At 54.0% G+C, this 25,415-nt stretch overlaps 1 protein-coding gene and 1 long non-coding RNA gene across 7 annotated transcripts in view; one reads left to right on the forward strand and one right to left on the reverse strand.

Annotated features, from left to right (window-relative positions):
- The window catches only part of SLC39A11 (solute carrier family 39 member 11), a 321,511-nt gene that overhangs the window by 14,023 nt on the left and 282,073 nt on the right, over positions 1-25,415 (reverse strand). The window contains exon 8 of one of the 6 annotated variants that reach the window (XM_032322354.1): positions 19,058-19,326. The exons of the other annotated variants lie outside the window; for them this stretch is intronic. Within the exon in view, the coding sequence (XP_032178245.1) occupies positions 19,152-19,326 (175 nt within the window). The 3' untranslated portion in view covers positions 19,058-19,151. Of the gene's footprint in view, positions 1-19,057; positions 19,327-25,415 lie in introns of those variants that run through there. 6 annotated transcript variants of the gene reach the window in all.
- Positions 13,246-16,259, forward strand: LOC116578257. The gene is made up of 4 exons (XR_004280793.1): positions 13,246-14,456; positions 14,681-14,835; positions 15,398-15,644; positions 16,228-16,259. It is a non-coding gene; the product is annotated as an uncharacterized LOC116578257 (long non-coding RNA).

Here is a 25,415-nt window from a genome sequence, read left to right on the forward strand (position 1 = left end):
CTCTCAGCAAAGCCACTCTCCGGTTCCAAACCCACAAAGAACGTGAGATAATGCTTACAGGTTTGAGCTACCAAACTCTGAGCTATTTTGTTATTTGCAGGCATTGTAAGAGAGTCGCCTTCCCACCGAGATCTGCCCTCATCCCCGTATCTAAAATTACAAACCGCCTAGCACTTCCACTCCCCTTTAAGACTAGTGGATTTTTCTTCTCCTCCTCTTTTTTTTTTTTTTTTAAAGATTTTATTATTTATCTGACAGATAGAGATCACAAGCAGGCAGAGAGGCAGGCAGAGAGAGCGGAGGAAGCAGGCTCCCTGCTGAGCAGAGAGCCCATTACAGGGCTCGATCCCAGGACCCTGAGATCATGACCTGAGCCGAAGGCAGAGGTTCAACCCACTGAGCCACCCAGGAGCCCCCTTCCTTTTTTAAGAGTTACTCCTACCATCTAACCTACTGTACAACGTACTCATTTTTCTTGTGTATGGTCCGCTCTCTTCCCCCATGTCCTACCCGGCATCAGAACAAGCTCAGAATCTCTGTTCACCGCTCTGTCCTGAGCACATGCACGAGTGCCGGGTGCACAGAGCCACGAAACAGGGATGCACGCAGGTGCGGGCCCAGGAGCTCCTGCACGGCTGCCGTCCCCTCCGCTCCTAGCCCCAGGTCATCAGCCAGCAGTGGGCAGGTCACAGCTCCCTGGGCCGTGGTGTCTTCTGCTCTGAAATAAGGAGGCTGAGTCAGGTGACTCCTAAGCTCTTTTCTAGATCCTAAGCTCAGTAATTTCTACACAAGGGCGGCTCTGTGGGCTCTCCAGATTCCCAGAGCCACAGAGACAGGCCTCGGCGTTTGCCGAAGCTCCTTTCCCTGGCCGGGCACATCTGGGAAGCTGAAACACAGAACCATCGCCTTGTGCACATCTGGACGGCATAAAGCAATCACTCCGAGAGGAAACTCGGAAACGGCCGCTCAGCAAAAAGCCGCGCCTCGGTGCGGGCCAAAGGAGAGGGGCTGAAAGGCTCCTTTCTTTTCCACCCGCAGAACAATCTTCTGGGCAGAATGGAGGCTGGGTGCTCTGCGGCTGGGATAGCAGTGGCTCTCAGCCTGCCGCGCTGCTCCCCCTGCCTGGCTCCCGGCCAATGCAAAACTCAGAGCAGGGGACTTCTCCGCCCCCCACTCCCTTGTTAAGACCAAACGATACCTTCACTTATCCTTGGGGCATGTGGACCGAGTTCAAAGCCGAACGCCACCTGCTCCTCCTCCTCCCGCAGGGAGAGCGGCTGAACAAACCGAACAGGGAGCTTTGAGCTCTGGTGAGAAATCAAGGGCGATTTGCACGCAGTTCTGACCGCAGCTGGGCGGAGAAAGGCGCCTGTCAATGTGTGTGCTGCTGGACGACCTGCCTGGGCCCCCAGAACAAAGAGGAATGATAGTCCTTTGCAAGTGAAACGGGGTTCAGGGGCTCTGAACCTCCTGCTCTCTCTCCTCGCTGGCAAAGATAAACAGTGCAGGGGGCGGGGGAGACGCAGGCAGGGAAACATGCGCTTCTACCCACTTCCAAGTTCACCGCCAGTGATGGCCGTGGCTTGGTGGCCAAGACAGCTTGGAGCACCGGAAGGCTTGAGCTGCAGTTCAAAGCGTGTGCACTGAGTCAGCCTGGTGCAAACAATCAGGGATGCTTGCAAGGAGCGGGTGAGGGCTGGTGAAGACCTGGGGGTTAGGGGGTCTGGTCTGCTCTCACTGTGGATCTTTAAAGGTCTCCTCAGGGGGCAGGTGGAGAGCGGGAGCAGGACTCAGGGAGTTCAACGGTCCTGAGGCCCAGCCCTGGACCCCTAGCTTCAAACCAGACCACTTCCCCAACACTCAGCATCCTACGTCCATGAGACCAGTGCCTTCCGCTCTCAAGCTTGACGATAGACCGAGAGCCCACAGCCCACAGCCCACAGCCTCTGAGCGCATGCTGGCGGGAAGAAAAGCAGGCGGGGTGCTGGCAAGAGAGCTAACAAGAAGGAAATCTCTGCATTCCCTGTCGTGGCTAGCTGGGGCCGCTGAGCTTTGCTGCTGGGAAACCGCTAGGTCTTCTCGGCTTCTCAGTGTGGATTAGGGGGAGTGCAAGACGCCTGTCCCAGGAAGCCAGTGCCAATGAGGTGGGCAGCAGACAACCATCGGTGGGGAGTGTCGTGCCTGCTGCCGGGCGCACGCCACGGACGACACCAAGATGGTGGGCGAGCAGCCGCCCTCATCAGAGCCGCTGCTTCTGGAAACGGCTGGTGCTGCTCACAGAGGTACCTGGCCACCAGCGACTGAAGCAGGGGCACCAGACAGCTTACGTAAAAAGCCCCTACTTTGCACCAGATCTGGAGAGAAGTGCTCCTGAGGAGTCCTCTAATTTTACTCTGGCGATTACCCTACACAAGGAATGCCAGCAACCCATTTCATAGATGCAGAAACTGAGGCTTAGAGAGAGGGTGAAGTGTCTCTCCCAAGTTCATGAGCCCCAAGGAGCCCCCAAATCACATCTGCTGATTTGAGAGCTCATGAGGCTCACCTCCTTGTGCTGACACCCCCCCCACCCCCCTAACCCCCCAGCCCCCCACTCGCCGGCAGAAAGCTTGCAGAGCGAGGCTGGATCTTCCTGGAATCTTGGTTTATGAGGCCTAACCTGTGATTATGGGCAGTGTTTCACACCAGGAAGCCGTCTGGTACCCATTTTCAACTGTAGGGGTTAGAGATGTGGAGGCCTAACATAAACATTGTAAGAGAGCCTGTTGGTTTAAAATATTCATGCTCCTTAATTATGTGTAAAATCAAAAGAGGTTCCCAGTATTTTCAAATGAATGGCTGGGTTCTAATACATCTCCGGGATCCTTTTCTTGGTCAGTAACTATAAAGAATTCCTTGGCTATTATATGTAGATCTCAGCGCACTAGAATGGATTGCCCCCTGCCCCCCACCCCGGCCATTTCCTGAGGTGCCCGGAATCCCTGCACTCCCTCTGAGGGGTAACCAAGGGGTAACTGAGGGGTAACTAAGCCCTGCAAGTCTAGAGTGAGAGGAGGGCATAATCACAGGCTCTGATGGGGCACAAAAGGAGGCGAAAGGATGGACAGTGTCCATCACACGGCCAAGAAAGCACAACAGATCTTGGTCCCCACCCGAGGAGCCACTCAGGGACACAGGGGGGTGAGATCCCACCCAGTTACAGCTGAGATTTAAGGATCATCCCATGCAAATAGGGGATTATGGGGAAGAATGCCTTCCCCGCTGTGTCCTATAAAGAACAGCCAGTCCTCTGGCCTCTTCAAGAGCACCAGTGTCATCCAAACCAGAGAGGCAGGAAAACTGCTTTCCATTAAAGGAGATTAAGGAGCCGTGACAACCAAACGCAATGCCAAAACCGACAGATAAGACATCAGCGGACACATCTCTAAAGCACATTCGGGAGTGATTACAAAAATTGGATGGGGTCCGTGTAGCAGACAATTTCATTAGGTCAGTGTTGCATTTCTTGGGTGAGATAATCATATCGTGGTTATGGGAAAGAACATTTCTACTCTTTCTTTTTTCCCTCGAAATCAAGTAAGTTGCTTAGCTCTGAGACTTCTCAGATAACTTAATATACAAATTTAATCATTCATCAAATATTTAAAGAGTCCTTACTATGTGCCACGTACTCCATATATTTTTTTTTTTACTTTTTATTCTGCAGTAATTTGATACTTACAGGAAAATTACAGCTTTCCTTCGTCCCCATCATTCAGATTCCCTAATGTTAACAACAGACATAACCACAGGTACAATGATCAAAACCAGGTGAATGACATTTTACATCAGTGTGAAAAAGAAGGAAGGATCCCAACCCTCCCCCTCCCTTCCCAATACCCCCCCTCCCCCCGCCCCCGTGAGTAATCAGTGTTCTTAGTTTCTGGTTTATCTTTGTACAAATGAGTAGATACATCTCTATTTTATCCGCCCCCTCCCCCTTTACACAAATGTTAGCATACTATAGATGCTCTTTCTCCCGTTGCTTTTTTCACTTAACAGTATGTTCTGGTAATCCCGGCAAATCAACTCACAGAGCTCTTCCCCCCATTCTTTGTTGTAGCTGTATACTACTCCACTGTGTGGCCCTACTCCTTTATTCAACCCTATTTAGGTTATTTCCAATCCCTTGCAATTCTAAACAATGTTGCAATGAATAAAGAACCTTGTGCATATCCTTGATTTCACAGTGGCAGAAGTGTATCTTCACAGTAGATTGCTAAGGGCTGCCCAGATCAAAAGGGAAAGGCAAATGTAGTTTTGCCAGATGTCGACAAGCTTCTCTCCAGAAGGGCTGCATCAGTTTGCATTCCCACCAGCAGTATAAGAGCGTGCTGGTTTTTCCACAGCCTCACCACAGACTATGGTGTCATATTTTTAAATTATGCCCACCTGATAGGTAAGAAATGATATCTTGGTGCGATTTTTTTTTTCTTGGTCCTATTTTAATGAGCATTTTTCTAATTAGGAGTGAGTTTCAATATCTTTCCTACATGCTGGATGGCCATTTTTATACCTCTTTTGTGAACACTGTTCATGCCTTTCCCTCTATTTTTTGTTTATCAGAATGTTCTTATTCTTAAAAGATGCAGCTGACATACAGAGGTGAGGGGCCCTGAAATGTCAGATGGTTCAGGGGGAAAGAAAAGTACGTGTGTGTGTGCGCGCACGTATGTTTATCTATTGAGAGAACAATAGTCTTATTATATACACACACATACACACACAGCCCCTCCCTCTCCACATACACACAAAATGAGTCAGTCGTCAACAGCCACTGTGTGCCCTCAGATAGCTGCTGCAAACATGCTCGGTCGCCCAGCTTCCCCTTCTGCCTTTACGGCTTCCACATGACAAGTCCCTCTGGGAAGGACTTCAATGCCGACAGGCTGGGCTCATCCCTAGGAAGCCCAACAAACTGACAGCATTCTGGTAAGCCCCTCCCCCAGCCAGATGTCCCCTGTCTCCTGGAATCCCGTCCAGCCAACGTCTTCAAGGTGGGTCTCCCGGGCCTGATCACTCCCCACTGATCTTCACAGTATGTACCCCGATTACTTACTTTAAATCAGCCCACCTTTTATTCTTCCAATGTCTTTTTAAATAAAATTGTAATACCTTTGTAAGGGAAAAAAAAACACCTGTCTTATTTGCCCGACGCCGACAGTAACCCCAGAAGCAAACACGTTGAAAGCAAATCAGAAATACTGAGTTGGTGTGGATATGATGGAAATCTAGATCCTCAGATTTGGTGTCTGGGTGTCTGGTCCCCCCTCCACGGTCCCTGCCACTTGCTAAAGTCAAAAATCCCAGATGGAAATTCCCAATAATCTTTTCTTCAAGGGGGGAGGAGCTCCCAGTGCAAATAAAGTCTGTGGTCCGGATGGTCACAGTACTCCGATGTGGCATCTGGGAGGGAGATGAAATCCGGATGTTGAAAGAGCTGCGACTGATGCCTGGAAGGGAGTAGAAAGCGCCCAGTACGTGCCCGCTGCTGCTTCCACCACCATGAGGACGGGTAGCTGTGCGCACAAAAAGAGTTAATAGAGCAGGCCTGAGACTGCCCTCTTTAGAAACCTCTGTTTGCAGAGGTTGGCTCTTTGCTGGTTTCTGGGAACCTGATGAAGGTCTCTCCGTGCCCAAACTGTTTGTGCAAATCATACTGTTTATGCCGAACACCTGCTTCGCTTCTGGGAGTCTGGAATTTCAGTATGCAGTAGTCAGAAGGTGCCAATGTGACCAGCCCCCAGTAAAATCTCTGGGCACGGAATCTCTAATGAGTGCCCTGGGTAGACAAGAACTTGCATGTGTTGTCACAAATCCATCCCTGGAGGAATTAAGCACACGCGGTGAGCTAGCAAAGGAAAGGCCTTTTGGAAGCTTGTGCCTGGCTTCCTCCAGACTTTGCCCCACATACGTCCTTCCTTTGCTGATCTGACTTTGTATCTTTTCCCTATAATACATCTGTTCTGGGAGTACGGCTGGATGCTGAGTCGTGTGGGTCCTTCCAGTGAATCACCCAACCGGGGTGGGCCTCCAGGGTAAGCAGCAGCAGCAGCAGCAGGGACTGTGGCCGATGTCAGACGGCTGGGCCGAAGGAAAGCACCCATCACACAGCACCCATCACACCCTAGGGTTCCAAGTGGGAGGCAGCCGGGGTTCCTGACCTCAGTAGATTGGAAAGGGGGGCTAAGGGCTGGGGGGGCTGGAAGAGGCTCAGTACATGAAACCCAAGGCCAGAGGTCACCATGGGAACACAGGGACAAGCAATGGAGGTGCATTCGAGACAATACCTGACACCAGGTGGGCCCATCACATCACAGAGAAGATAGAGGGAGACAGGACAGCGTCCTACCGAGGCCCCTTGGTCAGGAGAGAGCTAAGACTGGCAACTGGAATCTGCTTTAGGGAAGAGGAGAAGTGGGGGGAGTGTCCCCCCACTGCCTGTTTATAAGCCAAACTGAACATATTTAAGACTAGAGGTGACAAGACAATCTTTAAAATGGCATGTGTTTACCATCCAGGCAAATGAAGGCTAAATTCACGGACAAGAGAGGTTCTCAAACTTGAGGGTCCAAGAGAATCACCTAGAGAGGGTCTGTTAAAGCACAGACTGCTGGGCCCGCAGAGCAGCCGGCAGACAGGAGCGGGGCCTGAGCACACACACTTAGAACAGGTGACACTGAGCTGCCGGGAGCCACACTTTGAGACCCACCGACACAGAGGCATAGATCTACACAGCACAGTCAGAACCAACGGGCCTTGCACTGCAGGAGGAAGAACGGTCTGCCCCAAACTGCACGGTGACTCTGGCCAAGGAGAGCTCCATGAATCCACCCCTCCGATGGGCAGCAGCGGGATGGGGAGGCCGGGCTCAGGAAAGGCTCAGGCGGGAGATGGGCTCGTCAGAAGCCCCAGTGAGGCTGTTTCGGCAGAGTGCTGGGGAAACAGAAATGTTCTAGAGCCTTCCAAGAGGATGCATGCCCAGCCTGTCTCAGGGACCCACAGCATGTAGGCAGTAGCGGGATATCCCAGCCCAAGCCAGAGTCCAGATGGAACTTTTTTTTTTTTTTTTTGGATTAAGTGTCTATTTAATTGAGAATTTTATGAACATTTAATTTTTATAAACTCTTCATTTTCTTTGAGCCAATGAAAGAGCTCTTTTACAAATTAATTTTGACTGTACCAACCGGAGGTCAAAAAACAGTTTCTCTACACACATTTATATACATATAGACAGACACAAAGTCCTTATAGCTCCTGTTTTTTTTTTTTTTTAAAGATTTTATTTATTTATTTGACAGAGAGAGAGATCACAAGTAGGCAGAGAGGCAGGCAGAGGGAGAGAGGAGGAAGCAGGCTTCCCGCTGAGCAGAGAGCCCGATGCGGGGCTCGATCCCAGGACCCTGGGATCATGACCTGAGCCGAAGGCAGGGGCTTAACCCACTGAGCCACCCAGGCACCCCTATAGCTTCTGTTTTAAAACAATATAAAACTCATAGTTCATATGTAATAGCTGGAAGAAATTAAGGGGTCCCTGTCAAGTCTCGGTTCTGCCGAGGGAGTTCTCCCAGCAGACGGGCATGAGTTCTGGGCTCCAGGAAAGACTGCAGGCATCCAGAAAAGGGACAGTCCCCTCCTATTTCCTTAGGCCCAGGGTTTTCGACTGGGGCCAACTCCGCCTCCCTGGGGACACCGGCCATGTCTGGAGACGTCACGGCTGTTACAGCGGGGGCCGGCCTCCCGACGTCTACCGTGAGGAGGCCAGGGACGCTGCTAACCATCCCACAACACACAAGCTGCCCCCGTGACACAGAAGTCTCAGCTTTGGGGCGTCGGAAGTGTGCAGAAGAGAAAGCCCATCTACACCCGAGCACAGCAGGCTCTGAAGACAGTCAGCACAGCGTCAGCGGGGACCTGTGATAATGGGAAGAAGCAGCTAGAAGGTGTCCATACAGTGACTGAGAAATCCTAGGCCGTGCTCCTTGGAGGTGGGCTAGGGCGCAGCTGGTGTAGGAGGCTGCTCCACGGTGCGTAAGGAGGGAGATCCACAGAGGGCCTTTCCCCACTGCCAAGGCCAACTCAGAGACAACATCACCCTTTATAAGCCCAGCAAGGCCCACCGCCCTCCTCTCTGAGCCTGAATTCCAAGCTCATTCCAGCCCCTTCTCCCCCCATGCATCTCAGAGCAGGGACAACCACATCCCCGCATGCATCTCAGAGCAGGGACAACCACATCCATCCGCTCACATCCCATTAACAGAGAGAGCGAGTCTGCCTATAAATGGCATTTTTGGAATACAATATCTATATGTTTTTTGAGCTCTTAGCAGGTTTCCCCATAAAGCTCTGCTGTAAATGGCAGGCTGGTGCCCGCTCAGCTCACAAAAGCCCATTTAACTCATCCATTCACAGCTTCTAAGTATGGAAGTCCCTTACGGCTTACATCAAGCCTGTGGGGGAGGTCAGGAACTGAATCACCGTTTAGAACATGTTTGTTTTCCCTTACGGGAAAAGGCCTTCCCTCTGAACGGTGGGGAGGCAACAAGAAAGCATTAAAGAAATGCATCTGAGACAGAACGTGGAGACGGGAGGAATCTGAAACTCCAAGGAGAACATTGTTCAGCCGCGGAGGTCACGATCATGAAGCAATTCAAGGATTAATCAATCCCCAGTCACTGCTGATTTCCTAGTGTCTCTCTCTCGGCCAAGTTGGCTTGATGACTCAAAAGGGCAAAACCCCCCAGAGAATCTATCCTTCGAGGAAGGGCAGGAGCTGTTGGAACTGAAGAGGGACAAGCAGGCCAGACGCTGGGGCTCTGGAGAGTTCCCTGGGGGAGGCTGGCCACACAGGGAGATGAAGCCCCGTGTTTGTCCGGACTCCAGCAGCGTGACAGGGGGACACGGCCTGATGTCAGGAGGGCTCGGAGGGCCTGGTAAGGATTCTCTTTTAATTGTGCTAAAATTCACACGGCTCGCTATTCACTGTTCCAACCCCTTCTCAGTGGATAGTTCAGCAGCATTTAGTACATTCACGATATCGTGCAACCACCTCCACTGCTGAGTTCCAGAACATTCTCATCACCCCAAAAGGAGACCCCATGCTCATCGGCCGTCGTCTCCCCTCCCGGTCTCCCCAGCCAGGCTCGCACTAATCCGCTGTTGCAGCAGCACAGAAACAGGATCACAGGCTGTGTGACCTTCTGCGACTCGCTTCCTCCCCTGGGCACGTTTTCAAGGTTCATCTACACTGTATCCTGTATCAGTACTTCGTGTCTTGGTAAAGATTTATTTATTTATTTGAGACAGAGGGCAACAGCAAGCACATGAGTGTTGGGGCCGCGGGGAGATGGAGAGGGGGAGAGAGAGAATCCCAAGCAGACTCCATGTGGAGCGCAGAGCCTGACTGGGGGCTCGAGCTCACCGCCCTGAGACCACACCTTAGCTGAAACCCAGAGTCGGATGCTTAACCGACTGAGCCACCCAGGCGCCCCTCAGTACTTTGTTCGTTTTTGTGGCCAAAGAACATTCCTGTGTATGGACAGACCCCATTTTGTTTATCCACTCATCCATGGATGGGCACAAGAGTTGCTACGAACGTGCGTGTATGGGTGTTTGTTCGCAGACCCGTTTCAGTTATCGGGGGCCCGTGAGGGGAGCGGAACGGCTGGGCAGAGCCAGTGGGAAGGATCTGGTGCTTGTCTCGGAGCGCGGGGAGACCGTTCAGGTTGGAGCCACATTATTAGAATCATGTTTTTAAGCGTTCACTGTGGCTGGCATGGGGGGAGGGTCACGGGGAGGCAGGAGGGGCCAGGGTGGACAAGAGACGAGTCGGGGGGCGCGGGAGGAAGGAGAGAAGCGGCGGGTCCCACCCCACTCGCCCCTTTTGCCCCTGCTGGGGACATCTCGTCACAAGTGAGAAAGAGCCATTTTCCCTGTTGATATTTTCCCAGAAATCACAGGTGAGCCAAGAGCAGAGCCCATTCTGGGCAAGACAGGCACGTCAAGCGGATCTGAACTTCTTCCCACCTGGACAACGAGAAACTCACTGGCCTCCAAGAGCTTTTCATAGTCTCCTTTGGCCGAGAGCAGAGCCCCATTATGTCTGAGGGAGCCTCCCCTTCCAGACTGTTCCCTGCGCTGGGCTGTACACCCCAGTGCTTTGCCTCCAAATCGGAGGTGATTTCCATCCTAAAGGAAGCTATTTACTCAAACCAAGCCTCAGTTGTCTTTAACGGTCCCCTTGTTCATATATAACTGCCTGACTTCTGAGTCAATCTCAAGCACAGGGTAGAAGGTCAAAGCTGCGTAACCTAAGACCTGTAGCATCCCCCCGAGGCACCCATTTCTTTAAGACTCTTCACAAGGAGTTATTTCCATTCCTGTTCTGTCCTGGGAGCAGCACAGGAAAAAGCAGGCACCAGACCCTCAAAACAGGAAGTGGGCCATGAGGCCAGGTCACCGGCAGAGTCTCGAGAAGGCTGTACTTCCTGCAAAATCTTCCGGGTGCCCTCTACATTCGAATTCATCACCAGCAGCTATGGGCAAAGGCCGCCCTGGGTGGCTAGTTCTCCACAGGGCCCGGCTGGCAGGAAGGAACGATGCGCCAATGAACGCCTAAGACAGGCGCACCCATGGAGAAAGAAGGATACGCACGATCGCTTTGGTTTTGCCACTCCATTTCTTCATGGCTGATCTGGAGGGTGGGGAGGACAGCAGGGATTTTGCACCGCACCCCTGGCCTATAAAAGCTCCTCCTTAGAGGCAAAGGGGTGATCTGGGGAGAATCCCACGGAGGTAAACACAGAGCCACGAAACCAAAGTGTGGCCAACAGATTTGCCACCAGAGGCTGTTCCCGGAGTATGTGCAACTCCATCATTTGCAACTTCCCAGGGGAGCCTGGGCTCCAGGATTCCTCTCGGAGATCTGGCAGCTTGAGGCTCAGCCTGGGAAAAGCCATCCAAGAGCTTAGAAGATTTCACAGTCAAACTTTCGGGAGTAAATATTTGCATTGACTCCCAAGAACGATTTTCTGCTCCAGCTCTGGCCCCCAAGGGTCATTTCCCGGGGCCCGCTCACAGCTCGAGATGATCTGCAGGCTGTGTCCAAAAGTGGATTTGCCAGGCTCCCTGGACAGCTCGTGAGTCAGAGACTGGGTTCCTTGACTTGCTTCCTTGCCTGGGAAGCATCTGGACTCACCACACCAGGGGTCAGCGGAACATCTGTGCACCACATCCTGGCGAAGTCAACGGTGCGAGTGTCCGGCCTGTGGTCTGGAGGCTATGCCCAGGCTCGTGGGACAGGCAGACAATTTACGAGCAAAGTAACACATCATAAAAGCAAGCAGCAAATGCAAGGAGCCAACAAGCCAGGACAGAAGACCTTTCTTCCTGACCAGGGATGCTAACAGAGCCACCTCCCTGGGTTGGGGGCAGGCCTGCATGGCCGGTCTTGACAACAAAGGTCAAGGACAACTCAGGGGACTTTCCTCAGGACCCTACAACACTAATGGAAACCTGGCCTCCTGCTACCTGGGTCCCCAGCAGCTGGAACTTGCCAGCATGTCTGCGGTGCACAGGCTTGGTCCCAGGCCACCTGGGGGCGGGTGATGACTCATTCAGCTCAGGAACCACCTTTTGGCCTTTGATTCCGACTAAACTGATACAGGATGGACCAGGCAATGGAAAGAAACCATGCCGAGTAGGAAAAGGGCTTCTATTAAACCCTGCTGCCCACAAAGACTTACCAAGCACTTCCTAAGTGCCGGGTTCCATGCTCGGGACGGGAAAAAAGCCAGCAAGCAAACACTTCCACGCAGGGGAGCTGAGGTCAGGGCTGGGGAGGACACGGCCGTGGGAGCTGATGGTGAATTTCCGGGAGGATCTCACTGAGACGGGGTGTCCACAGTTCGACTCGGAGAAGGAGTGAAATTGAAACCCAGAGCCGAAGAATGAATGGGAGGGGCAGCAGTTTAGAGAGAGCGTTTCGGAGGATGAGTGCTCCCTGCAGAGGGCAGAGCAAAGGCCTGTGGGGGAGCACGATCTTTGTGTTCAAGAAATCTGAAAGGTCCTGAGTGGCTGATGTCTACTGAGGAATGGGGGTGGGGTGGGGTGGGGGGGGAGTGAACTTGAACTTTACTCCAAACACAATGAGCCCCAAGAGGGTTAATGTCAGGAACACGGCGAAGGTTAGTTTTCACAATGGGGCTGAACTAGGCCTCTTGGACTGTTTGGCTGGCCTCCCCGTAACATGCCTACAGATGCTAGCTGGGCAGCAAGGGCCAAGGAACAATTCAGGAGCCCAGAGAACTTTTGGATGTTGAAACAGCCAGATTTCAGTTTTCTGCACCAAATCTTTTTTTTTTTTTTTAAGGATTTTATTTATTTGCAAGAGAGAGGGAGAGCATGAGCGGGGGAGGGGCAGATGGAGAGGGAGAAGCAGGCTCCCTGCTGAGCAGGGAGCCTGATGACGGGCCGACCCCAGAACCTTGAGATCAGACCTGAGCCGAAGGCAGATGCTTAACAGACTGAGCGCCAGGAGCCCCTTCTGCATCAAATCTCTCCTTGCCCCCCATCTGCAGGGTGATTCTCGTCCCCAGGGCCACCACCGTTTACCACAAGACACACTTGGGAGTTTCCAGTCCACTAATGGGAGACTCGGCATCCCTTTTTCGCAGCTCTGCAAAGAGGGTATCTGCCTTTCTCCTAAGCCTGAGTGACCCCCACGACCCTGCACTGTTGCCGCCACGCTCTAGGTCTGCCACAGCCATCAGGGATCACCTCGCCTGCTGTCACCGGCCCCTCCTCCGGGAGCCGGAGGAGACACAGTCCAGTGTCTAGAATCCTGCTGGGTGGCAACAACACTTCATAAGGCTGGCTGTGTTCTGCCCGCAATTTCAAAGAGCGCTGATCCTGGATCCCGCGGTCACCACGCTCCCCCAGCTCTGGGACCCCACGGGATGTGTTACTGCCGTCCGGCTCTCGCTGATAAAGACACCCGCAGCCTCTCCAGCCGGTGGCCCTCCTGTCCACATCTTGGAGGGCCCGTTCCTCCAAACAAGGCCCTGGATCGGCCTGGCAGGTGGCGCTCCCTCTCTGCCCGGGTACCTGGGGGCTTTGGTCTAGACAGGCGGTTGACCTCCGGGGCCAGGCTTCTGTCCACCTCTTCTCCAGCGGCTGCTGTGAATGCCCGCAGTGGTCCAAAATGTAACTACCCAGGTTGCCCACCCGAGATACTAGCCTTCCAGTTTCTAAGGGGATTCTGAAAGCAGACTGACGGCCAGCAGATTTCTCTACTGAATGGGTTCAAGTTGCAGTAAAGGGGGTTTAAATGAGAGTGTCCTGCAGGCAGGGGCGTAACGGGACTGCCACAGGCAAGCGGGGCCATCCCTCTGCTGCCTGCCATTAGAGCAGATCTGAGCTGCCCGGACAAGCATCCGCACCACTGCCTTGCAGCCAGGCAAGTAAGCCCGGTTGAAGGAGGAAACCAATAGTCTAAAATCTTCTAGAATAGCTACCTTCCAAATTCATGAAGCCGGGGAAATCCTTTCCTCCAGATGAGTTCTTGAGAGAAGCCCGGCTCCCGCTTCAACCATGGAGACTTTGGGTGGCGGTGGGACGCGGTCTGCAAACCCTGGCTGACACAGCAGAGGCTAAGCAGAGAGTCACGGCCCCGTAAGGATGAGGCTCGGAAGGGAGAAGATCTGTGACACCAGCAATGACGGAGATGACCAAACAGTAACAGAAGTCACCTGCTACTGAGCCCAGACTGAGCTCAATGCTCTGCGTGTTCTCCTCCTGAGCCTCCAGATCTTTCTACTGTGTTACTCCAACTGGACACAAGCAGAAACTGAGGCTCCAAGAGGCTCAGTGACATGCCCAAGGCCATCCCCCTGAAGAGCCATGGCCGGCCGCTGGGAGTCTCCCGCTTACAACCGGGGGCATCAGAGGGCCTGCTGGTGTACAAGGATCGCATGACTCCTCTGAACGACGGCCCGCGCTGGCCCCACATTGGGAAGAGCCCAGAGGCTCCCGAGGCCACTTGAGCTGGCTGTCAAAGGCTCTGGGCTGATTAACTGTGAACTTCAGCAAAGACAAGTGTGCATTGACGCCGCAGATCTCTCTCAGGCCTGTTGGGGCCTGTTTCCGCCCTGTGAATGAGGAAGCTGTGCTTTGCAGGCGCCCACAGAACAAGAATAGGCCCTAAGATGCCTGAGCGCAGGGCCCAGGGGAAGTACAAAGCATCGCCATTGTTGGCGACGGAAGCCGTGCCAGGCACAGGGAGGGCGGCCCGGCGGCCAAGCATCACTGCAGGAAAGGAAAGAGGTTAATATTTTTCTGGGCAAACAATGCAACTTTTCTAACTGGAAAACCCGCAGCCATGACCTCACACTGGACAAGAACCTCAACCCAGGCCGGGCGTGAGTAGATCCGCGGCTGGGCTGCCCTCCCCCTGAGACCAATACCCCTCAGAAGACTGCTTTCTGAGTGTGTGTGTGTGTGTGATACAGTAGCTGTCCCCGGAGGTCCCCCAGCGGCCCCCCGACTGGAACAGGGCTTCAGCCCGCAACAGGAAGAGATCCTTCGGGCAGGGGCAGCTCACAGACCTCACCGTGGTCTCTAATAGTCCCATCATGTCCCACAGGGCAAGGGTTGGTTTCAGGCACGCCAGAGGGGGCAGGAAGGCTGACAAAAGCACAGCCCTGGGGAGCAGCTGTCCCATGGAAACCTCTGGAGCAGATAAACCAGACCAGACATTCCAGACACGCAAGGGAGCGTGCCCTCCCCGGGAAGGCGCAGGTATGCAAAGGGTCACTCTGGTTTATGTGAGATCTCGTCCCTGCACATCCTGAGACCTCCTGGAGCCTCGTCTCAAAGGAGCAATCCTCTAAATGGAGATGTTAAGCAGGAGGGCGGCCTAGGGATGGGGGAGCACGTGGGAGCTTTTTCAAAACATGGACGCCAGCTCCCTGGGGAGGATGCCTACTGACCAAGTTCCCCAGGTGATGCAGTCCTCACTGAGGGCCACCGGGGTGGGGAGAGACAGAGCCACCTCTTCAGCTCAGGTTCTGGCTCATCCACCTCCCAGCAGTGACCTTGGGCAAGCCACTCCCTTCCCTGTATCTGCCTCTCTGTGTGTAAGACGTACGGTCCCATATCCTGTGTGTCTGGACACGTGTCTACCTGGCCCTGGGTCTAGCCCTTCTGAGACTGCCCTGTTTTTAAGGAGGCTAACTAGTCCAACCCTTCGGAAACGGGTGACCGGGCATCCCAGCGATGGGCCTAGATACAAGGGTTAACACCAAAATTAAATATTAGCCAGAGATGCAAGAGCTGATTTCTTTTTCTCCTTGTCCCTCAGGACATTTCGCGGCTGGGGGCTGTGGGTCAAAGCCATTCGCTACTGCAGCTGCTGAGGATTAATGCCACGAACGTCACGAGAGTAGCATTTTTGAGAATTCCTCCCAAGTGGAAACTAAATGCAAATAAAGCCAGTGTCGTCCCTTGACTCACCCGCGACTCATGTCCATGTGCGGGTGTCTTCCGTTCGTGGACGTTCACTCACGGGCCCCCCCACTGCCCCGAGCACCTACGGCTTTCTGGACCAGGTACTTCCCTCCCAGCTAGGACGCTGTCAAAATGGGGTTGGTTGGGCTTCAGAGGGGGTGTGACTCCTGGCCCTGAGGAAATCAGGGAACAGGGAACAGGCTTCTCCCGGCGAACCGCCGGGAGCTCTGGCCTGCCCAGGCCGACTGCGGCCTGTCCCCCGCCTGCCTCGACGTCATGTCTACACCTCCATGCTGAGTGCATTTTCGTAGAACTGCTCAAATCCTCGGGCCATGAGGTGGGCTGGGTGAGGAGAGAGAGAAGAGGAGGGGACACACGTACTCAGTGTCTCCGAGTCGCTGCGCACACGGCCCGAGGGGGGCTGCGGGGAGAGGGAGGCAGAGGGAACGGCACCGCACGTCCTAGCAGCGTCCTGCGGCCTCGCTGGCTCTCGGGCCTGCACGGGGCTCGGGCCTCTGCACGGTCCGCTCCCTCAGGCAGGAGCTGTCTGCCAGGAGGGGGTGGCGGTAACACGATTTGGGTCCACCCAGCACTAAAAGAATATTAAATTCCATCAGCATCCCGTGGGCTTTATCAGATGCCAAATATCTTCATATAAACCAAACATCTGGATCGATTTTACAGTAGGGAGAGTCCCCCGATGGAAATGGAACCAAACAAGGAATGACCAGAATCCAAAAGCAAACTGTCCCCTGCCCCAACCTCAGTCTAAGGAGAACCTCCCAATTCAGCAGGTACCTCGACCACCCCTTACCTGGGCCCACCCTGCTCCCCGGCTGCCCTCAGCCCCAGGAGGGTATGTGAGCCCTTGGCTCCCCACGGGCCCTGCCCTTCTCCCGATCTGCGCAGGCTGTGGACAGCCCGTCCAGCACGCCTGTGGCCCAGGGGACCTACTTCCTTTCCTCCCTCCCTTCCTCCCGTCTTTAATCCAAACACAAGGGCTCCAAGATGGGCAGAGCTGCCCCCAAAGCACTCTTGAACCAGACGCGGCCCAGATGCCGGGAGGACCCTGGCCTACAGAGAACTCATAAACGTTATTAAAATATTTTATTTAAAAATGAGATCAGTAAACTGTCCACTCCTTGGGTGGTCCCCGAGTAGCGAGCATCTTGCCTTCCAGAAGTATGAAAGACGCCTGGTTATCTTAGCAAAACTGCTGTATCCTCAGGAGCCCAGAGCTCACGTGAGCCAAGGGAACTCCAGGCTTCCCAGCCCCGGGCCCAGCTCTGCCACCCACGGCTGCTAGAGCCGTCTTCCCCGAGCAGACTACTCCTCTGCTCCCAAACACTCCATAGCTCCCCACTGTCCACATCAGGGATCGCCAAACTCTGGCCCCAGGCCAAACCTAACCTGTCCTGCTTTTGTAACCAGAGTCGAGCTGGCACACAGCCACACCCTCCCATCTCTACTATTTATGGCTGCTTGGGAGTTAAAAGGGCAGAACTGCGTAATTGCCACAAAGCCTAAAATGTTTGCTCTCTGGCTCCTTAGAGGAAAAGATGGTCAGCTTGCTGGGCCCTCCTTGCTGCTCTGCCGTTGTGAGGGGACAGTCTCAGTCGGGGCCACGCTCAGGGAGTTTGGAGGGAAGGAGGGAATGAGAGAGAGAGAGAAGGCAGTGTTGGGGTCCCCAGCCTGCAGCCACTTGCCTGCTGAGACATGCCGGTCCCCAAGACCAACACCAGGGTCTCTGGGTGCCGTGTGGCCGACCTCACAGAATTGCGTTAGCCTGAAGATAGGACTTTATTCTGAGACGGCACCGTTTTCTTGCTCACGGAAACCATCGTTGGAGAAGCTAGAATGTGTTCCTTCGGGACACTTTCCTGAGCTCTGGTGTCCTTTGCAGCTTCCTGCACAGGCTCCTGTTTCATGGGCTTCAGAGGAACTGTCCCCTCGATGTCCCCCAGTTATCACAGTCCCTGGGCCCTCAGCTGCTCATCACTCTGCCACCCCTGGGGCGCCTCCAGGGTGCTCCCCTCCGTGGCCCTCGCCACCGGGGAGCCCCTGGTTGGGGAGCTGACCTGACTTGGAGGTTCCTCAAGAAAGAGCCAGTTCTGAGGGGTGACAGACCCTGACCCGGCTGCAACTCGGGTCCCCCCGTTCTGGGAGCACCCCCAGACCCACCGGTCTGCTGTGGGGTTGCAGGTGGTATGCTGGGAGGGAGGGGGTCTGTCTGCTGTCCCTCCCCTGCCACCTGGCTCTGTCTTGTCCATTTTGTCCTCTCCAGAGGCCCTATGGCTGGCTGAGGACCGGTGGCAGGAAGAGGTCAACAAGGCTCGGACAGAGGAGGTGTGGGGGGTCGTGTCGGGCTCTGTCCGCTATGCTCTGAAATCCCGTTTCTCTTTGACGAGCCCTAGGCCTCCTATAGAAAGACCGGGGCTGGGGCCGGCCAGCTGCTTGTCCCTGGGCTGCCCTGCAGAGTCTGCTGGCCTTGATTTGTGGCCTGGAGGCGGTGGGGACTCCCCAGATACCCACTCTGCCTCTTCCTCCTCCCAGAGCAAGTCCTTCTCTCCCGCTCCCTCTTTCCAAGCCAAGGGCTGGCTTCCCTGAACTGGGGAGCAAAACTTTCCTGGACCTCTCGTTTGTTCTCTCTTCCCTCAAGAGAGATCTGCCCCTTTCCTGGGTCTTGTACTGAATCCTTGATTCTCTTTGGAAATCACGGGAGTGGCCTACACAGAGGTCAGAGGTCAGGAATGCCAAGAAGGGCAGAAATGGGAACTCCACACTTCTGGTCATCACACCCCCCTGGCTACCAGATGCCCGTGTTCCTTACCGGATTCAGGTCTCTGCCTCAATGCCTCCCCGTCCCCCCGCAGACCTCCCCTGAGCACCAACCCAAGCGGGGTCCGCCTCCACCATTTGCCCCATGCGCTCTGCCTCGTGCCGGGCTTGATTTTTGCCGTTGAATTTCTGTCCTGCGAATTTGACCTTATTTGGAAAAAGGGTCTTTGTGGATGTATTTAAGTTAAGGATCTGGAGCGGACATCAGCTGGGGTTATCTGAGAAGGCCCTATATCCAATGACAAGTGTCCAAAGAAGAGACAGACAGAGGAAGGACACAGGGCAGAGGACAGGGCCACGTGAGGACGGTGACAGAGACGGGACTGCCGCCTCCCAACCCAAGAGTTGCCTGGAGCCGCTGGAGGCTGGAAGAGGCAAGGGAAGACTGTCCCCCGGAGCCTTCGGAGGGCGGGTGGCCCTGCCCACACCCTGACTGCAGACTTCTGGCCTCCGGTGTGGGGAGGGGACCCATCTCTGCTGCGTTAAGCCCCCCGGTTTGCGGTAATTTGTTACGGTGGCCTGAGGAGACTAGTCCGGGGCGGTGAGGGGTGGGAGGGAGCATCTGTCACACCTGGACGCCAGGTGTGGCAAAACAGACCCTGGTGTGGGGCAGAGAGTCTGCGAGGTAAGACAGATAATAATTAAGGAGAGAGGAAAAGTATATATAATTACAGGCTGCGAAGGGCTCCGAAGGAAACAGGTTGGCTGGTGGGATCAAGAGTGAACGGAGGTAGAAGGGGGGGGGGGCGCTGGAGAGGAAGGCAGGGTCTTTACGAGGGGCTGGCATTTCCGTGGGGGTCTCCGGGATGGGAAGGAGCAGGAGAGCGTAGGCCTGTACCCGGGTCCTCCCCGGGTCTCCTCCTGGATCCCGAACTTCGCCTCTGCCTCACACGGCTCCATCCTTCGAACCACCCCCACTGTCCACCGCACTGACAGAGGATCTTGCTAAAAGCACAGAAAAGAATGGCCACTATTTCAAAGGGGCCCCACCGGGACAGCTGCGGGATGGGAGGGGACGGCTACTCATTCCCACTCTACAGATCGGAGACCCAAGGCCGGGAGCTTGAAGACACCCCGCATGGGTTCACCACGATCAGACTCCTCCGAAGTCTGCCCTTCTTCCCTCTGGGCTTCTCGGACATTCGTCACCACGCTTGTCTCGCTCAAGAGCCTTCAGGGGCGGCCCACTGTCCAGCATTCAGAAAGAACCCATGCTCTTTAGTGCAACCTCACTGCCTCTAACTCTGCGACTTCCATGGAAAATTTCTTCTAATTTACTGCCATTCCCCATGAAGAATTTTCCAATTTGCCCATAGAGGCCTACCCGCCTTTTTTTTTTTTTTTTTTTTTTTTTAGCATTTCCATAAATTTGTTTTTATTTTTATATTTTCAAAGATTTTATGTATTTGTTGGGGAGAGAGACAGAGAGAGCAAGAGAGAGCAGGAGCAGGGAGCAGAGGGAGAAGCAGGCTCCAGGCTGAGCAGGGAGCCTGATGTGGGGCTCGATCCCAGGACCTGAGCCAAAGGCAGATGCTACCCTGGCTGAGCCATCCAGGCGCCCCTTTAACTTGCCTTTAACAATCACACTGTAAATTATATTGCACATAAATATGGTAATGATCTTGTTACTTTACCATTATCTATCTTTCCCAAGCCCTGCTGCGTTCTGTACTCTTCTAGATGCTTCCCATACAGCACTGGCTTATTTCTGCGGCAGCCTTGTGAGATCTTCAGCATCTGTGTTCTGTACATGGAACTTAGGACCCCAGTCCAAGGCTGGCGATGACCGTCTGTGCCCTTGTGTGTCCCATGACACTTTGCCCACAGAATTCTTGTCCGTTTTTTTCCCCTAACAATGACACCCACTTTCACATGGCCTTTCCTGGTTTTACAAAGTACTTCTGTATATGTACTTGGACTGCAAAACTTCCCTGACCGCCCCTGGATGAAGGTGTCCCTCAATGTGCTCGCAGGAAGGGCCCAGGGTAAGGCTGGGTCACAGGAGGGAAGCGAGAAAGACTTTGGCTCCCTACCTCCCACAATCACCGTCCATGCCCACTGTCGTCAAACCATGTCACAGAAACCAAAAAGCCAAGGATCCAGAATGAGGAGTTCACTACGTACACCACGGGGGCAGACCCCTGGATTCGATCCCTTCCAGAAGCCTGGAGTCACAGCCGGGGATGTGTCCCATGGTGGGGACCAAGCCCCTGAGAGGGGAATCCACGACCCCAGGATCCCTCTGTAAATGCTCTTCTGTCTGACTGGATCGCTATGGCCAGCGGGATGATGGGCCTGGGAAGGAGAAGACACAGGGCACGACGTTCTGCCAAGGTCCCTGGCCACAACCCCGGGGCCGGCAATTTATTAGCAGGACAGGCTGTTACCATACAGACTCTGGTGTCACAGACACAGCCTTGTCCAGTAACAATGCTGCCTTTCAAATTGTTTTCCGCCTGGGACACTGGATTTATAAACTGAACTGGGGACGCCTTGTTCTAAGTGGGCCTGGTTTAGGAGTATCCTGATAAGATAAACACAGATAATGACCTGCTGTGTGCGGGGGGGGGGGGGGGGGGGGGGGGGGGGGGGGTGCTTTTCTATGTGTTTCCATGTCCGCACTTACAGGCACACAGCCTGACATCTGCGGGCTGCTGCTCAGATCAAAGGGAGAAGAAGGGGGGGAAAAAAAGCCATTTTCTGGAACTCGTTCCAGAAAGGAAGTTGGATGTAATTATAAGATGTTAGGTTTGTTTCTCTCTAAACAGCCCAGAAATGCATTGATCTGGTTACTTCCCAAATGCGGGGGGCTTTAAAGCTGTGTCCAGTGCGTTCAGCGTGGTCAGGCTGGGGGGAGGCTCGTGGCCATCAAGGGTAATCGTTGAAGCTAGGTGACACTCCCATGGGGTTTGTTAGTCTTCTGTTTTTAGGTATGCTTGCGCATTTCCATAATAAAAGCAAAGAATAAAACCAGGTAAATCTCGGTAAATACTTACGGAAGCTGGTGATGAGCGTAATGAGGTTTATTATAACGTTTTCCTTCCCGTATGTTTGTTTACAACTCTCCAGGGTAAAAGCGGAGGGGAGGACTTTCGCTGAAAGGTGAGGCCTAAAAACCCCTTTCCTCTCATTCGTTCATTCATTCATTCAACCAACATTTCTTTGTGCCACATACCGTCCCAGGTGCTGAGAAACAGCATCAGACAGGACGGGGGGTCCCGGACTCCCCAGATCTGATTATCCCCAGAATGCAAATACTCCTCCGGGGTGAACATCTGGCCAGGCTTCCAAGGCAATGAAGGCTACCTTTGGGGGCATCTGTGGAGGGGGCATGCGATCCCTCCAGACTTTGCTGGGAGTTGGGAGGAGGAGGAGGCAGCTCTGGCCTGGCTCCTCAGAAATCATCTGTTACAACCGAGAATTCTGGAGCAGGACAGAGGGGATAGGTTTCAGGGAGCCCCCAAAATGTGTGACGGGGCCCTTTCATTCACGTCACTTTCCAATCACAGCCACCCCCTGGGGCTGAAAGGCATTTCCCAGGAGGTTCCAAGGCACCTCTCCCCTTGGGGGCCGTGCGAGCGACACTCAGGACACAAGGACACACAGCTGTCTCTGCTGTTTTCAAAGCTCTCTGGGGACGGAGCACTGCTGAGATCCAGGCTGGCCAGGGGCTGCAAATGTTCTCAGTTTTAGAGCAGGGGACAAAAGCCTTCTGTGCTGCTCTGTGCTCCCTTGACTATACCGCCCGTGATTCATCATCCCTGGCCCCGGCACGGGCAGCTGAAAGCCTGGAATGACCAAATTTCTGGGTTGCCACGTATGTGCAACCTTCGGGAGGCTGTTTCCAGAACTGACACTAACAGTCAGTCCACAGGAAACCCCGTGGGGTAGTTGGTTGGCTCTGGAGCCCTTCCTCAGATGTCTTACCCAAGGCCGTGCAGAAAATGAGCTACAGGGTCTCTTCGAGAACAGGTCTTGGGGGGGGAAGGTTAGGGATGTGGAAATCCCGGCTTCAGGTCATGGGTCCCCAGGGCACTTCTAAGGCCGGAGCACTGAGATGTCACTGGCTTCTCTGGCAGGAGAGGGGCATGGTTTCGGCCAGCTGCCTTTTTTGGTAATTTAAAGCTCATATTTTGCATCTATGATTGTTCTCATGCGTTCAGCTGGGACAGGGAGCTTGGTTCAGGTTTTCTGGATAGTTTGGGATGCAGAAGTGACCCAAGTCTCAGAATCACAATCGTTTTTCTCCACCTGGGGGACTCTAAGGTGGCAGGAGGATCATCTAGCGCATCAAACACCTAGAGGCATTTACTGTTTTCTGAGCATCTCCTCGACACAATACCATAAAAGGGGGGCTGAGGCTGCTGGGGAAGGGGCTGGGGAAGTCAGGATGGCACTGCCCCTGTCCCTGGGTCCCACCGTAAGCTGAGCAGGCCCAGCAAGGTGGGAGAGGGTCACGGAGCCGACATGTGGCGCCCCCCTGCAGAGCGGGAAGCCTGGGGCTGCTGACGGAGCACGGATGTCCCAGCACGGCAGGGAGGGACCCTCTTACATTCCATCCCAGCGGCACAGTGTGGAAACTGTGGAAGAACTGGCCACATCTTGCCGTTCTCATCCAGATGTTTGGCATGATTTCGGCATTACCCCAATGCGTCCCAGGAGGTTAGCGACCTGGAGTGCTGCCTGGAGAGAGACGCGGAGGATGCTGGCCAAGCCTCTGAAGTGTGGTTCTGCAGGAGACTGGGAGCAGCTGGTCCCTTTCCATGGGGGAGGGTGTGCACAATGGTTTCGAGGGGGGTGGCACTAAGTAGGAAGGCGTTGGGGCCAGCGAGGGCTTTTTTGGAAGACGGTAAGTAACGCCTTTAGCGGAACACAGGCGTTTCTTGGCGAGAACACAGGGCTCATTTACCCTACACGCACCAATGCATGCTCTATGCATTTATACCAATTTGCATGCGATTTCAACTCTGTTCTTCTGGGTCCGAGGATGGGAGCTTATTGTTTTTGATTTAACCAGCACCTGGCACAAGCCTGGCACATAGAAGGCCTTCAAGTGTTGGAAAGATGTACCGCCTGGGATGATGGTTTTCAACCAGGGAGATCTGGGCCCCCCAGGGGACACTGGGCAGGGTCCGGAGACATCTGGGCTCCCAACAGTGGGAGGGGGGGTCTCTGGTACCTGGTGCAGAGAGTCTGGAGATACCGGCCAACAGCCTCCAATGCATAGGCTAGTCCCCAGGACAAAGGGCGATCTGTCCCGAAGACGGACGGAGCCCCGTTCTGGTGATCGCTCTTGCATACAAGCCTGGGAGAGGGTGTGCGTTTCTCCTTTTCAAGGCATTTTAGGAATGGATTCCAGCTGTCCTTGTGGGTTTAGGAGTCTGGGGGGGTGGTGAGGGAGACTTAGATGGGCCACTTGGTCCCTTGAGCTCCGTCACTGCCCCGTGTCACCAGGCTGAGGACTGTCACATCCCCATTCTTCTGCCTCTTCCTCCTGCTCGGGTTTGCTGCCCAGGTTTTCCCCGAAATGTTAGGGGGTTTCCGTCAGCAGTGGATCCTGTCCAAACCGTAAGGCAGTGAAAAGTCCCTCCCGTGGAATTCATGTTCCTGTTGTGTCTGTGTCCAAGAGGGTGACAGACGACAACACAAAGCCTGCATATCAAAACCAAATCCCTCTGGGCACAAGCCCCAACCTGTAGCAACTTTCCTGGCCAAGTCGTGATGTGCAGGGCTGATGGCCTTTTCGTTAGAGCAGTTCCTTGGGGGCAAGAGGTGGGAGGGCTGTTAGGGTAAGAACACAGTGAGCCAAAGAACACCTTGGAAGGAGCATTTTTCCTACAGGGTGGAGGTGACATCAGCTGGGGTGACACCTGAGGGTCAGGCTCTCAGAGCATCTCTAGCCCAAGGGCCCCTGGTCATGCCTGGGTCTTGACACCAGGCCCGGGAAGCACACACGGTCAGAGTTCCTTGCTCCAAACAACTTTTCTGATGTGCTAAATAAAGTAGCTTTCCTATGGCCACACTGAGTCCGAGTTTAAATCCTTCTCAAGAAATGGTGACATCCCATTGCCAAAAAGATAGACTCAGTGTTTTTAGACACCAAGACCCCGGATGAATGCCTCCTGCTGCCATGTCTCTTTGGGACAGGCTTGGAAATTAACTCTGATGATCCCTATAGACAGAGGAATCCACTTCATAAGAGTGAAAGTGATTATTTCTCCTATAGAGTACCTACAAGACGCGAGACACTGCTCAGAGCAATTGACATGTACTAACTCATTAATATAAAGAAGGTCATCTGATTGTCCCCAATTCCAGATGAGGAAACCACGGCACAGAAGTCCAAGTATGTTATTCATGACCAGGCTAGTCAGTGGCGGAGCATAGACTGGACTCAGGGATGGTGGCTTTAGGGTCTGGGCTCTGCTACCTCCCTGGAGAATCAAGCCCCAAGTCCTCTGTTGTTCAGACTAGAGAAGTAAAGGAAGGCGCTACACTCACAGGTCCTGGGAAATAACAGGAAAAAGAGGACGTGAGTTTGTGATACATAGGACAGTTCATGAAGCCCGTTTCTTACGATCTCCAGTGGGTCCTGCCAGGCCCTCAGTCTGATGGTGGCCCCTGGGCAGGCCAGGACACTGCCCCAGACAGCCAGAGCAGAATCTCTGCAGTGTGTTCCATCCAAGAAGGACCAATGAAGTCAAGCAGGAAGCATCAAGAGGATGAAGGCCCCCCGTCTTGGCCAGACCAGGCAGCTCCCCCTGGGGAGCCCTCCTTGCCTGCTCTCAGACCGTAGGGGTTTGACCAAGGCTCCATTCTGGGCTCCAGGAAGCAGTCTATGATCCTACTCTGGTAGATGACCGTCATTGGTTCAAAGGGTTAAACTTGGGATGAGCTGGTTTAATCAGACCTCAAGGGAGTTACTGAGAGGACATGACCTTATTTCTGTTGGACTTGAACCTGGGAGGTTCACAGGGCTGCGCTGTCAGCAGGAGGCTATCCTGCCACCATAGAAAACCTGAGAATCAGCCAAC

Source organism: Mustela erminea, chromosome 18, assembly GCF_009829155.1.
Source record: "Mustela erminea isolate mMusErm1 chromosome 18, mMusErm1.Pri, whole genome shotgun sequence".
In the NCBI taxonomy this organism is placed as follows: domain Eukaryota; kingdom Metazoa; phylum Chordata; class Mammalia; order Carnivora; family Mustelidae; genus Mustela; species Mustela erminea.